General features: G+C 38.8%; 2 protein-coding genes across 2 annotated transcripts; one reads left to right on the top strand and one right to left on the bottom strand.

The window, feature by feature from the left end:
- Window positions 1-1,048: 1,048 nt before the first annotated feature.
- On the top strand, window positions 1,049-3,391 carry c1ql3b (complement component 1, q subcomponent-like 3b). The gene is made up of 2 exons (XM_046876004.1): window positions 1,049-1,750; window positions 2,474-3,391. The coding sequence occupies exons 1-2, from the start codon at window positions 1,175-1,177 to the stop codon at window positions 2,651-2,653; spliced, it is 756 nt and encodes a 251-aa protein (XP_046731960.1). The 5' UTR covers window positions 1,049-1,174; the 3' UTR covers window positions 2,654-3,391.
- A 2,175-nt stretch (window positions 3,392-5,566) lies between these two features.
- On the bottom strand, window positions 5,567-9,985 carry pter (phosphotriesterase related). The gene is made up of 5 exons (XM_046875823.1): window positions 9,897-9,985; window positions 8,329-8,850; window positions 7,899-8,164; window positions 7,169-7,309; window positions 5,567-5,906 (listed from the first exon to the last, which is right to left on the bottom strand). The coding sequence occupies exons 2-5, from the start codon at window positions 8,758-8,760 to the stop codon at window positions 5,696-5,698; spliced, it is 1,050 nt and encodes a 349-aa protein (XP_046731779.1). The 5' UTR covers window positions 8,761-8,850; window positions 9,897-9,985; the 3' UTR covers window positions 5,567-5,695.
- Between the last annotated feature and the right edge of the window lie 3,058 nt (window positions 9,986-13,043).

Below are 13,043 nucleotides of genomic sequence, written 5' to 3'. Positions count from 1 at the left end.
ATTAATTGGAGATTTATTTTTGACCTTGTCATCCAGTCATCCATCCCTGAGCAGTTAAATACATTTATTTGAGTTAACTGGGCAGGTCATTCCATGATAGATATCACACCAGACATCTGTTTGCTTTCTAAATAATGCTTACAGAGCTTATGCTTCGGTGAGGGACTCTGCTAACATCTTCTCTCCTGTTTTCAGTTTTACATAAGTTCTTAAGTTAGAAACAAAAAAATGTCCAAATTTGACTCATCTGTCCACAAACCCATCTTCCAGTTATTCATTGTCCAATTCTTGTGTGTTTTTGTCTTTGACCTAGTTTGTCATATAGAAACAACAGGAACATGTTTGTGTCCAAAAAAACACAAAATAATAGGTGTATCAATACTTTTCACAGGTGTTGATCATCCTACTTTTAATTAGTTTACAGTTAAATGTTGTCAAATGTGTATGCTTCACAATCTATGCTTGCTTCCCGGATTGGATTTTTGGGAAAGGAGGAAAGGAGGAAAGGAGGTGGAGCTGAGCAGCTTTGCTTGGCTGGTGGTGGAGGCGATTTCTGACCTAGAAAAATGTCAACAGAAGAAAGAAAGCATGTGGCCCGATCCATTGCATATTGCAAATGAAATATTTTTTTGTTACATCTTTTTTTTTCAGATCTTGGAGAAGGTATAAACATCGTGTCATTCAAAGCATGTATTTGTAAATACTTAGAAAGAGTCATTTGTAAGCATGAAGAACAGCAGAAGGAAGTTAATAGTCATGGAGTGAGCTCCATACCTACTTTTTACTTATGGGAATGAATTCAGTTGGGCCATTTCCAAGGAATCGCTGGTTATTTAAACCTTCACAATCAAGCTGTTGGCAAAACATGTTCTCCCCCTCCCTCTCTCTTCTCACATCACCTTCGCTTTCCTTCCTCTCCTTTTCATTATCTCGCACGTTTCCTCAAGCTCTCCAACTAAAAAGAGATGTCATGGGCTTTTCCTCGCTTCACGTTTTCCTTCACGAAATCCTGAGAGCGCATCACTAAAAGAGTGGTTCCTCCTGACCCCTGATTTGGACCGGCTCCGCGTGCAGGAGCAAGATAGCGCGCAAGACGCAGCGCGACGAGCGCCGGGCGCTGTCCGGCCTGGGCGCGAGGACGCGCGCGGTGGCGGCCGGCATCCTCGGCGTGGTCATGGTGCTGGTGCTGGTCATCCTCATTCCGGTGCTGGTGAACGCGGCCGGGACGGACGCGCGCTACGAGACGCTAAACGCCTGCAGGATGGTCTGCGATCCCTACGGCACCATTAAGCCGCCGGCGCGTGCCACCGGTAACGACCCGCGCTCCGTCCAGCCCCCGACCACTTTCCTGCGCGGTCCGAAAGGGGACCCAGGACGCACCGGCCGCATTGGACCGAGAGGTGAACCAGGTCCACCTGGACCACCAGGGCCGCCGGGTAAAGTTGGCAATCCAGGACCGCCCGGGTTACCCGGACCCCCGGGGGTGCTCGGGGTGAGCGGCGGCGTCGTAAACGCGGCCACGTACACCACGGTACCCAAAGTGGCTTTTTACGCGGGGCTCAAGAAGCAGCACGAAGGCTATGAGGTCCTCAAGTTCGATGATGTAGTCACTAATCTGGGTAACCACTACGACCCGACCACCGGCAAGTTCACCTGCTCCATCCCGGGTATCTATTTCTTCGTGTACCACGTGCTCATGCGGGGAGGCGACGGCACGAGCATGTGGGCTGATCTGTGCAAAAATAACCAGGTAATAATAATAATAATGATAATAATAATAATAATAATAATAATCATCATCATCATCATCATCATTATCTTCTTCTTCTTGCACCTTAGCAAATATCATCTGTAACAACATTACTGCTAATAATAAAAACTTCCTTGCTCTAAATCTCCCAAACATTATTAATAAAACAAACAAACAAACAAATAAATAAATACCACAACATATGATTTATTTGAAAGGTACATTATATCCATGTTTCCAGCTGAAAGATCAGTTGAAAAGATGTACTCATGCATCATATATATATATATATATATATATATATATATATATATATATATATACTTTAATTAGAATCTAAATATCACTCTTTTTTTAATTGGTGTCAAAGTTTCGTAAACTTTATATTGTTTTTTATTTTATAAAATAAATAAATAAATACTGTAGGTACATTTCCAGTAAAACATTTGCCTTCAGTATCATATAAATAATGTAACAAATAAAATATTGCAACCTTTCCAGCTCGTCATCCAGACAAAAATCAGTCTGCAATATACAGTAAATTATTGCAGGTTTACAAAAATCTCTGAATTCACTGCAATTTTACTGCAATGTTACTGCAATGTTACTGCAATGTAATGTATTGTAATAAAAGGCCAATGCTGTGAAATTATGCAAAAAAAAAAAAAATCATAGAAGAGTTCTTGATGCATCTGTGTATTACTGCGTGATGTTTTTCTTTAGGTCAGGGCGAGTGCCATTGCTCAGGATGCAGATCAGAACTATGACTATGCCAGCAACAGCGTGGTGCTACACTTGGAGAGTGGAGACGAAATCTACATTAAGCTGGACGGCGGAAAAGCTCACGGCGGGAACAACAACAAATACAGCACCTTCTCTGGGTTCATGATTTACGCAGATTAACAAGTGACAGGAACTTGCTGCTAACATGAAAGCTGTTTTGTTATTTTTTTCCAATGAGGAGACATTAGAATGAAAGGAAACGCTGCAGATAAATGCAGTTACATCGTGCAATTACAGTGTTCACTTGTGATTAAAGGTTAGCATCCCTAAAACTGGACATGGCGGTTTAAATCATGGTTAGCATAACATGTCGTGTAAAATCCTTTAAAAAGGATCGTTTTGTGAGGTTGGGGGAAAAAAAAGGACTTAGTGACCTTAAGCATGTGACGACTTCATCCACCGGTTAGATTGTAGACGAATCACTGTGAGTTACAGGGAAGAAAATGGGGTTAAGTAACAATGTTGTGTTTGTTTGTGGGTCAGTTTTCGAGCCTCAACATGCGTTTAATCGCATGTTGTTGGTGACAGTGTCACATTTCTGCTGAGCTTCATTTCAAATTTTATCACGACAACCTGCGACGAGTCACGCCAGCACTGAAACGCTGTACCTCATCTGATCTTTGTATTGCTTTGTTATTGGATTACATAACATTGTGTAATATACAATAAAATTACAAATGCATCTCCACGGCTGGTTTTTCAAAGCGTTATTATGGGTCAGCAGGATTTCTGTGTCTATGTGTGGCACAAGACTAGGACCAGCTTGAGCATTAATCAGTGGAGGATCGCTGTTGTTAATCCTAATACTTCTTCACTGAATAATTTTCAAGCATTTCCATTATGATTCTCGAATCTCAGTGACGCCACAGCCACCCTTGGCAGAGAACCAAAGGGGTTGAACTGACCCTGCTATTTACATTGAAGGAGCATAAACTCTTTCGATGTCAATCATTGTAACACGAGAAATCAGGGGCATCTGTCAGGTCAGGTATGCAGAAGAAGGCAGATAGCTTTTTCCTTGGGAAACGTTGCATTGCCCTGTGATGCAGCAGGAGCAGCAGTTAAAAAAAACAACAACAACTGGCCAGGCTTTCGTGTTGTAGATCAGTGGTCCACAACCTTTTTTGCGCCACGGATCGGATTAATGTCAGATAATATTTTTACGGACCGGCCTTTAACATGTGGTGGATAAATATAACAAAATAAAAAGATACGACCGGCATAAAAACTTGTATTTTCTAAATTTAATAATAACATAAATCCACTGTGTTTTTTTTGTTCATTTTGCTCGCTTTGGGGTTTCAATTTGGCTGTAATGTTTTATATGTTAGTGGCCGGAGCCCCTTTAAGAAGGTAGCAGATTTTGGTAAGACATGTGACCGAGGCATCTTTACATGCATCATGAGTGAGTCATAGACAGATGTGGAGGAAAGAATTCGGTAATTTTCCAAAATAAAACACGTTCAGAATCAGATAATAATTAAACGGAAATAATGTAAGTTATGTATTCATTCTGTGCGGTCCGGTACCAATTGGCCCACGGACTGGTACCAATCCGCGGACCAGGGGGTTGAGGACCACTGTTTTAAAGGATGCATATGTCGATCTTCACACTCCCCAGTTGGTTGCTAATACATCCTTTAATTAAGGCTCCACCATTTCCAAACTCTAAAGAATTCCTGTATTTCTGGTAATTCTTTCGAAATTTTCTAAAGCAAAAAAAAAAGGTGTATTTGCTCACAAAATTACACATTTACATACATGTACAAGAAAATAGAAGCACCAGAAAATAAGAATGTTTTTCATTTACAAACTACAAAATACTACAGATTGGATCATTTGATTTCTTGCTTTTTATTTTAAATGTGATATACATTTGCCAAAAGAAAGAAACAAAAAACTAAACAAGATTAATCGCAAATTATATAGTGAAAGCGCTGAGATGACGAGTTTTAAAATCTAAAATACAAAACTGCACCTCCCGTACACTTTATGGACAAACGTTTGTGGACACCTGACCATAAGACATATGGAGTCATATGTACATCAAATTCCACATTTAGTCCCTGTTTGCTGTTATAATAACCGCCAGTCTTCTGGAAAGATGTTCCACTAGATTTGTGAGATTTCAGCCACAAGGGAGTTAGTTGTGAGTGATGTAGGTGAGGCGAGGAGGCCTGGGGTGAGGAGGCCTAGGCTGCAGTCAGCGTTCACATTCATGCTGTTGAATAGAGTTTGAGCTGTATAGCAGGACACTCAAGATCTTCCACACACTTCCAATCCATGGGACATATAGCTGGAAATCAGGTGTCCCCATACCTTCGTCCATATAGTATATGTCCGTGTACATTGCATTCATTTTTGATTTGTAAAACAATTTATGAACTAACTTCTAAAAAATATTTTAACTATGCCTCATTTACATACCAACTAATTTTGACTACTGATTATTCATTGTAAATATTAAACAATAAAATCTATCAGTGCAGATAGAAATACATATACAGCAAATTTATTAAGATCAAACTTGCAAAATAAGTCTTTTGTTCCCCAACGTGCAGTTCGTATGTTGTTATTGCGATTAAACGAGCCATTGTTGGATTGTGTTTTTAATTAGTACCGGATTGAAAAAAAACCCAAACAAGACGAAATCAAACAAACAAACCAAAAAAAACAACAATCGCGGTCCAGACGTTGCGCTGACGTGATGTCTCATTGAGGCAGAATGATTAGCTGAAGGTATTTGTCTGAAATCAAAAGGTTTCCTATTCTTTTTTCGCATCTGGGGAATTGAACGATGTCCCGAAAACCTCCTTTAATTGTATAATTGTTTCCTAATTAATCGAATGCAGACGTTTCTGACTCCCTGATGAGTTCCACAAAAACAACAGCCTTGAAATCTATTTTGATTTACCTTAATTGGGTAATGACTGAATAGCCAAGGTAACGGCAAATTACACACACACACACACACACACACACACACACACACACACACACACACACACACACACACACACATTAATTCTGAGATTCATTGCAAAAAATATATATTATTGCAAACATTCCAAGCAGTTATTTCTAGTCACACAGCTCAACATGACCATGATCACATGACTCTTTGGTTGAGTATAATCCCATCATCAGACTGAAATATCAGATCTATTTAAAGGTTAGCCACTGCTTGGGGTTGTCTATCAGTATCTTGTCCACCTGCTTCTGGCTGATGCCTCTGGAAAGCATTTTGGGAACAATGTTGTTCAGGATGTGGGAGTAACCGTGGCCTCCGTATTTGGTCAGTCGGTTCTTGGTGTGAATGTCATGGGAGATGACGATCCTGTCCTCATAGCCGTTTTTAATTAGAAACGCCAGGCTGGTAAGAAAATAATGGACATTAATGGAAAAAAGAATATATTAAACATGACCATGCTTAATTTAAGAGGGAAACTAAACAGTAAATGTACCACAGAAAACTCTGTTTCTATGCAACAAACTCGGTAAACTGCGAATAAATGGAAGGTAAAACGTGTATGGAAGAAAGTTCTGTGGACAAAATTTGAGGGTATGCCTCTAAAAATGAACTTGTGTAAGACGGAAAACAGGAGAGAAGATGTTAGCAGACTGCATCACCCCCACAGTCAAACATGGAGGTGTAAGCCTAATGGTTTGGGGTTGTTTTGGAGCAGGGAATGTTGGAGACTTATTCCAGAAAGTGAAAGGAACCAATATGGCAACCATCCCAAACTTCAACACAATGCAATTCCGTCTGGACTGCGTCTCGTTGGAACTGACTTTAGCAAACAACGAGACGATGAGCCAAAGCGACAAATACATCGTCTGGAGTGATATCTATCATGGAATGACCTGCCCAGTCACCGCATCTTAATCTATTGAACTTCTCTGGGATGAACTGGATCATAAAGAAATCTCCAACTAGTGAAGAAAATTTTTGGCAAGTTTTATAGCAGGCACGTTAAAGTATTTTAGCTGAACGTTTGGAGAAACAAACTGTCCGGATACCAAGAGTGTCTGTTCTTCATAATAAGGTAGGATTTAAAAAAAAAAAACAAGTGGAACATCTGTATATACACTATATTTCCAAAAGTATTGGGTCACCTGGTCATAAGTACAGTATGTGATTTTTAAGTGTTGCATTCCACATTTAGTCCCAATTTACTCTTTTAATCCACTCCAATCTTCTGAGAAGATGTTCCACTAGATGTTTGAGTGTGCTTGTAGACATTTGTGCAGACACAAGGGTATTACGAAAGGAAGGTACTGATGTAGGTGAGGAAACCTGGGGTGCAGTCAGCATTCAGATTCATCCCAAAGGTGTTCAGTAGGGATGAGATCAGAGCTCTATCGCAGGCCATTCAAGAGCTTCCTCTCCAAAGCATGTAAACCAGATCTTCAAGGAGCTCACTTTATGCACAGGGGCATCGCCATGCTGGAGCAGGTTTGGGTTTCCAAGTTCAAGTGAATAAAAGGTTTTATTATAGCGCATCAAGAAACGTCCTGCACAAATGCGTGCCTCCTGCTTTGTGGTAACAGTTTGGAGAAGAACCACATATAGAAGGTGACCCAATACATTTGTGTATATATATATACAGTTTGTGTTACTTATTTGCTACTTACGTTTCAACCCTCTGGCTGTCACTCGGCATGTCAATGTCCATATTAAAAGGGTAGTCCAACATTTCCGTGCCGAAGAGATCGTACTCCAGGTAGCTTCCTAATTTTGCAAACTCCAGCAACTCGCCGTGGTCAAATATGGTCCTGGATAAAAAGAATGTCGTGTAGAAAATATGTAGATGAGGTAAACTGATGTTAAAAATACAAGTCAGCAATTAATACAACAGAAATAAAATACCAATAATAGACATTTATGTAGGAAAAGTATGAAGGCATTTTGGTGCCACATTAAAAAAATTCAAAGCAATCTGAGATTACGAGAATAAATTCGTACCAATACGAGAAAAAAAAATATTTTGAGAAAAATTGCAGGAATTGCAAGAAATGTTTCGCTGTTTTGCATTAAATGGATGTGAAGGGTTTGGTTTAATGCTACTTTAGTTTAGGATTTATTAATGAGGAATCTTTTCTTTTGGTTCTTCAGCATGGAATCATTAGTAAATCAACACCGCAGCAGTTCTGCAGGAATTGAATTTATTCAGAAGAAAAAATCCGACAGACATGAGGAAATTGTCTAAAATGAATAAATAGTAGAGTGAGAGTGTCGCACAAGTTGCCTATTAAATATTTGATATATTTCAGATTGTTTCACGTAAAGAAATTGAGGATTTTGTACAGTTTGTATGAGATTCATGACTGTTTTTTTCCATTTAACCACACAGTGTTTTCTCACCTGTCCAGATGAGACATCACAGTTTTAGAGATGTCTCCTCCAGCCTCCTGAAGGATTCGTATGATCTCATCAGGGGCGGCGCTGTTTCGGCCCGGATGGATGATAACCGGACATCCCAGCTGTCTCTGAGCATGTGCGGTGGCACGCAGTACTTTCTTTTCGCTCTCTGTGATTGGCCAGCCGGTGCCAATCTCTCCAATCACGCCACACCGGATATCTGTTCCATCAGCTCCATGTGACACCTCGCTAATTATAACATCAGTCAGCTTCAGAGGGATAAAGCAAAAAAAGCAGGAATCTTATTAATCTCAACAGTAAGTAGAGTAAAAATCATTAATCTGAATTACAGGAATGTAAATGATATTTACGATATATATACACACGATTAAATAAAACAGACCAGATTATGAGAGCTACCACAACCACACACCTTCTCCACTGTCATCTTCCTGGTCTCATCAGAATGAGTGACATCCACATAGTAGCCAGCTCCAGCCACGATGTTGACCCCGGTGTCCTTGGCCAGCTGGCGTAAAGCGGGCAGATTTCTAGTTATACCTGTCGTCGTGTTCTCCACAATGGTGCCTCCTCCAGCGTTCTTGAAGCTTAACAGTTCTTCTCGGACTGCCTCAAGCTCCTGGCACAGCAGGAGGTTCTCCCGGTGGCTGTATGGGTTCTGCTGGAGCCAGTGCACGTTTTGCAGCTGGATGGGTGCGGTGGATTTGTCCTCGTGTCCCGAAGTTGGGGGTACAAAGCAACACTCAAAGCTCATGGTCAAGTGCTCGTGGGTCATAGTGCGACCCAGTTGGTCTGGATTCATTAAGCCCAGGACTGTCTGAACCTTCCCGCTCGAAGAAGACATGACTTGAGATAGATATAAAAACAGCAGACTGTTTCAGTGACAGAATTCTTCTAATGATTGGATCTGCTGAACCACCAGCTTCAGGCCCGTCTGAATGGAAGAGTAATGTGGTATATCAGCAGAACAGTAATGACAAGGTTGCAGAGATCTGCTCTGTAAATCATATATAAACAAGTCTTCCTGCTCTTATAAAGAGTCACCTATTCGCACACTACGGACTTTGAACATTGCACTGGATACTTACATGCTTTTTGTTTTCCAGACTGAATTATAGCATGCTGTCTCGATTTATATAGTGAACTCTTGCATGCATTCTTCATTCATACAATGAATTCTTGCATGCACTCTTGGTTTCTACACTAAATTTTCACATTCCTCCTTGGTTACTATAGTCTTAATTCTTGAATGTATCTCGGTTTTTACAGTGTATTCTTGCATGCATTCTTTATTCATACACTGAATTCTTGCATGCTGTCTTGATTTCTACACTTAATTCTTGAATGCACTCTTGATTTCTACACTAAATTCTCGCATGCATTAATGATATCTAGATTGATTTCTACACTGAATTCTTGCATGCACTCTTGATTTCTAGAGTAAACTCCTGCATGCCTTCTTGGTTACTATAGTCTAAATTCTTGAATGCATTCTTGATTTCTACACTGAATTCTTGCATGATTTCCGGACTATCGTCTCGCATGCATTAATGAATTCTAGATTGATTTCTACACTGAATTCTTGCATGCATTCTTTTGATTACTACTGGCAAAATTCTTGAATGCATTCTTGATTCCTTAACTTAATTCTTAGCTGCTTTTTGTGATTTCTAAATTCATGCACGCATTTTTTTAAATAATATTTTTTCTTTCCGGATCGAATTCTTGCATACATTCCTGATTCCTATGCCCTGTATAGGGTATATAGACTATTAAACACAGCACAGGATACTTTATTTTTATTAAATGTATACTCTCAGTAATAATGCATGCCCAAAATATCTAACAATACAACAGGACAAATCACGGACAAAGTTTCAGAGACGTGCACAAGCACAAAAGCGTTGCATATGAAATCAAATTCACTTTTATTTAATGATCATATAAACGACAAACCAAATCAGTGCAACTAATATATACCTTTGGATCAAACAACAGACTTTTTTCCGGTTTGAAGCGCAAGTCCTCGCACGGTGGCTGTAATCCAAAAAGCACTCTATTATAATCAAAGTGCACTACTTAGGGCGCAAACGCCGCCCACTTGAAACCCTGTGTAGTGCATTTGTGCAGAAGGAAGACAGTGGTTTGTATTACAGCCGGAGCAGCAGCAACTCTCGCGACTTGAACTCTGAAATATCGCGAGAATATCATGAGCCAGTGCCTTCGCCATTTTGCTGATTTATCTGCAAGTTTACAGGGTTTTATTATTACATACCTCATTTATTGCATCCAAACATAAATGGGAAAAAACCATATGAAATAAACACTAAAGTCAATAAAATTGCATTTGCCTTATTTTTTGGGAATTGATAAATAATTTTGACAGACTGTTCTTACATAGTTATAAATTATATACTATATTTAAAAGTTTATATTTAAAAGTTTTTTTTTTATCCTATTACATACAACCAGACTTAAATTGTCAAAAAAAAAAAAAAAAAACCCATAAGATAAGCAAAATTGGTATTTTCTTAGGTAAAAATCCCCCAGATATTACCAAATGAGAAGAAAATAACCATTAAGGACCAAAATATGGGACAGAACACATGTAGAGAATGTAATAGCTGTCTGGATAATTTGATGTAAATGATATAATAGATATAAATTTGATAGATTAAAGAGAAATAATAGTGGAGAGACGTCGGGTTCTGGCAGTTGCATGGAGACGGTACAGTAGGTGGAGGATCCTAGGCCCTGGTGGTTGCTCTGAGATCCTAGACCCTGGTGGTTGCTCTGAGATCCTAGGCCCTGGTGGTTGCGCTGAGATCCTAGGCCCTGGTGGTTGCGCTGAGATCCTAGGCCCTGGTGGTTGCTCTGAGATCCTAGACCCTGGTGGTTGCTCTGAGATCCTAGGCCCTGGTGGTTGCTCTGAGATCCTAGACCCTGGTGGTTGCTCTGAGATCCTAGGCCCTGGTGGTTGCGCTGAGATCCTAGGCCCTGGTGGTTGCTCTGAGATCCTAGACCCTGGTGGTTGCTCTGAGATCCTAGGCCCTGGTGGTTGCTCTGAGATCCTAGGCCCTGGTGGTTGCACTGAGATCCTAGGCCCTGGTGGTTGCTCTGAGATCTTAGATGCTGGTGTTTACATTGAGATCCTAGGCCTTGGTTTTTGCTCTGAATTAGAAACTCATGAATAAGGCAGATCTGAAGAGAAGAAAGGGACAGGAACGCTGGTGACTGGAACGTCAGGAGCATGTTTAACTCGACAGAGAGAGAGAGAGAGAGAGAGAGAGAAATACAGTGTGTACATCAGGATGCAAGCAGAGACTCCTGGAAGAATAACTATTGCAACATAACTAAAATGGAGAGACAAAAGGTATCACAAACATGTGGGATCGCTGGGATAAGATACGCCCAGCCAGACCACTCTCAACAAACCTGAGTGAACGCATGAGAGTGGGAAGATATTCTCAGGATTATATTCATTCACTCGTTCTAATGACATGGTTTCAATTCATTCCAATTCAATTAATCTGTATCGCACTTTTGACAGTGGACATTGTCTCAAAGCAGCTTCACAGAGATAAAAACATGCATATGAGCGCAAATTTAGCTTCATCATTAGTCAGTTTAGGTTTCAAAAGGATGCAAAAGACAAAGTGTCAATACTAAAGCAAAAAGGGAACGACCAAAAAAACCTATTCATAGGGCAAGACCTTTTTATACAGTATATACTAATTTAATTTTACAGATCAATAAATTTATGAAAGATAATTATTATGCAAGATTATAATAAGGGTTTTAAATGTGGAAAACATAAGTAAACCTATGAACAACAGGTTCAGCAATAACTATATAAAATATGGCTGTCAATTCACATTAATCATTTTTTTAGTTTTACTTTTTTTGGAAACAGAAGTGTCATTGTGAATTTTTGATAACACGAAAAACTAGAAAAAAAAACTTGTCTACGGCACTTTTTTTTTTTTTAAAGAACTACTGCCCTCTACTGGTTATACCTGTGTAAGTGCATCTTATTATCATTAAACAGAGATGTAAAACAAAAGGGTTTTATTGTTTAGAACATTTTTTTTGATGAAAGATGCTTTTAGGGACAACAATATTGAAATAAAAATAAATAGAAAAATAAGATTTGCACACCAACCACCCCCCCTTTATATTAACTATATTATATTAATATATTGCACTTTGAATTTATTTATTTAGGCTTTATATTTATTTTACATTTTCACTATAATTGTAGAATTATATAACATAATTTCCAACACTTTCAATTTGGACTACTGTCAATATCTCTGTCATATCCAGACCCATGCCGTTCTGTCTTATTTTTTGTATAAATATTTTACAGTATAGTATATAGTTTTTATAATTATATTTTATACTTTATAGTTATACTTTTATTTACACTTCAAACATTCATACTTAATTTTTTTATTAATATTTTTATTTACATATTGGACAGTCATTAAAAGCATTTAATTATTTTTTATAATATTGAATGTGTATGTGACAAATAAAACTTTGATTATATTTCTGGCCACTGGAAGATTAGCAGAGCAAGAATTTTACATTTTCTGTATATGTGACAATAAACTTTTAAATAGAATCTTAAATATTGAGTTACGCTGCATTAAAAAATATTAATCTTTTCATTACTGTTATTAGAGACGCCGCATAAGGAGATGCTGATATCTAAACGACAATAAGGAATTGATATCAGCCATTTTAAAGAGGTTTTTATCAGCTTTTGGGTGTCTGGATTAATACAGTTAGCTGCTGTAACCTTTAAAAGCAACTCGATAAGCAGATCTGGATTATGGTTAATATTTATAGACCAGCTGAACAACATAAGGGACACAATTTATAACCTTTAGGTGATTATGGAAGAGAAACCAGGTATATGGTTCATCACAAGGAAATATTAGAAGGGCCATGGTATGATTATTACCAGGTGTCAAAACTAAGTACAGGGTGGGGGAAAATTAACTAGGCATCAAAAGTTGGTGATAAAGAACCTATTTCTTATATAATAATGAATTTATTGAAACAAATTGTACTTATTACATAGGGAAATGAAACGAATGGAATGCACAGACTTCTGAAGGA

Source organism: Silurus meridionalis, chromosome 20 (genome assembly GCF_014805685.1).
Source record: "Silurus meridionalis isolate SWU-2019-XX chromosome 20, ASM1480568v1, whole genome shotgun sequence".
In the NCBI taxonomy this organism is placed as follows: domain Eukaryota; kingdom Metazoa; phylum Chordata; class Actinopteri; order Siluriformes; family Siluridae; genus Silurus; species Silurus meridionalis.
The sequence above is the reverse complement of the archived record's forward strand: the minus strand, read 5'-3'. Positions and strand labels throughout refer to the sequence as shown.

Coding starts and splice junctions, on each gene's coding strand:
- c1ql3b (XM_046876004.1), top strand. CDS start 1,175: ATGGTGCTGGTGCTGGTCATCCTCATTCCGGTGCTGGTGAACGCGGCC. Junction 1,751..2,473: donor ATCTGTGCAAAAATAACCAG/GTAATAATAATA, acceptor GTTTTTCTTTAG/GTCAGGGCGAGTGCCATTGC.
- pter (XM_046875823.1), bottom strand. CDS start 8,760: ATGTCTTCTTCGAGCGGGAAGGTTCAGACAGTCCTGGGCTTAATGAAT. Junction 7,310..7,898: donor GTGATGTCTCATCTGGACAG/GTGAGAAAACAC, acceptor CTTTTTATCCAG/GACCATATTTGACCACGGCG. Junction 5,907..7,168: donor GACAGCCAGAGGGTTGAAAC/GTAAGTAGCAAA, acceptor TTTTCTTACCAG/CCTGGCGTTTCTAATTAAAA.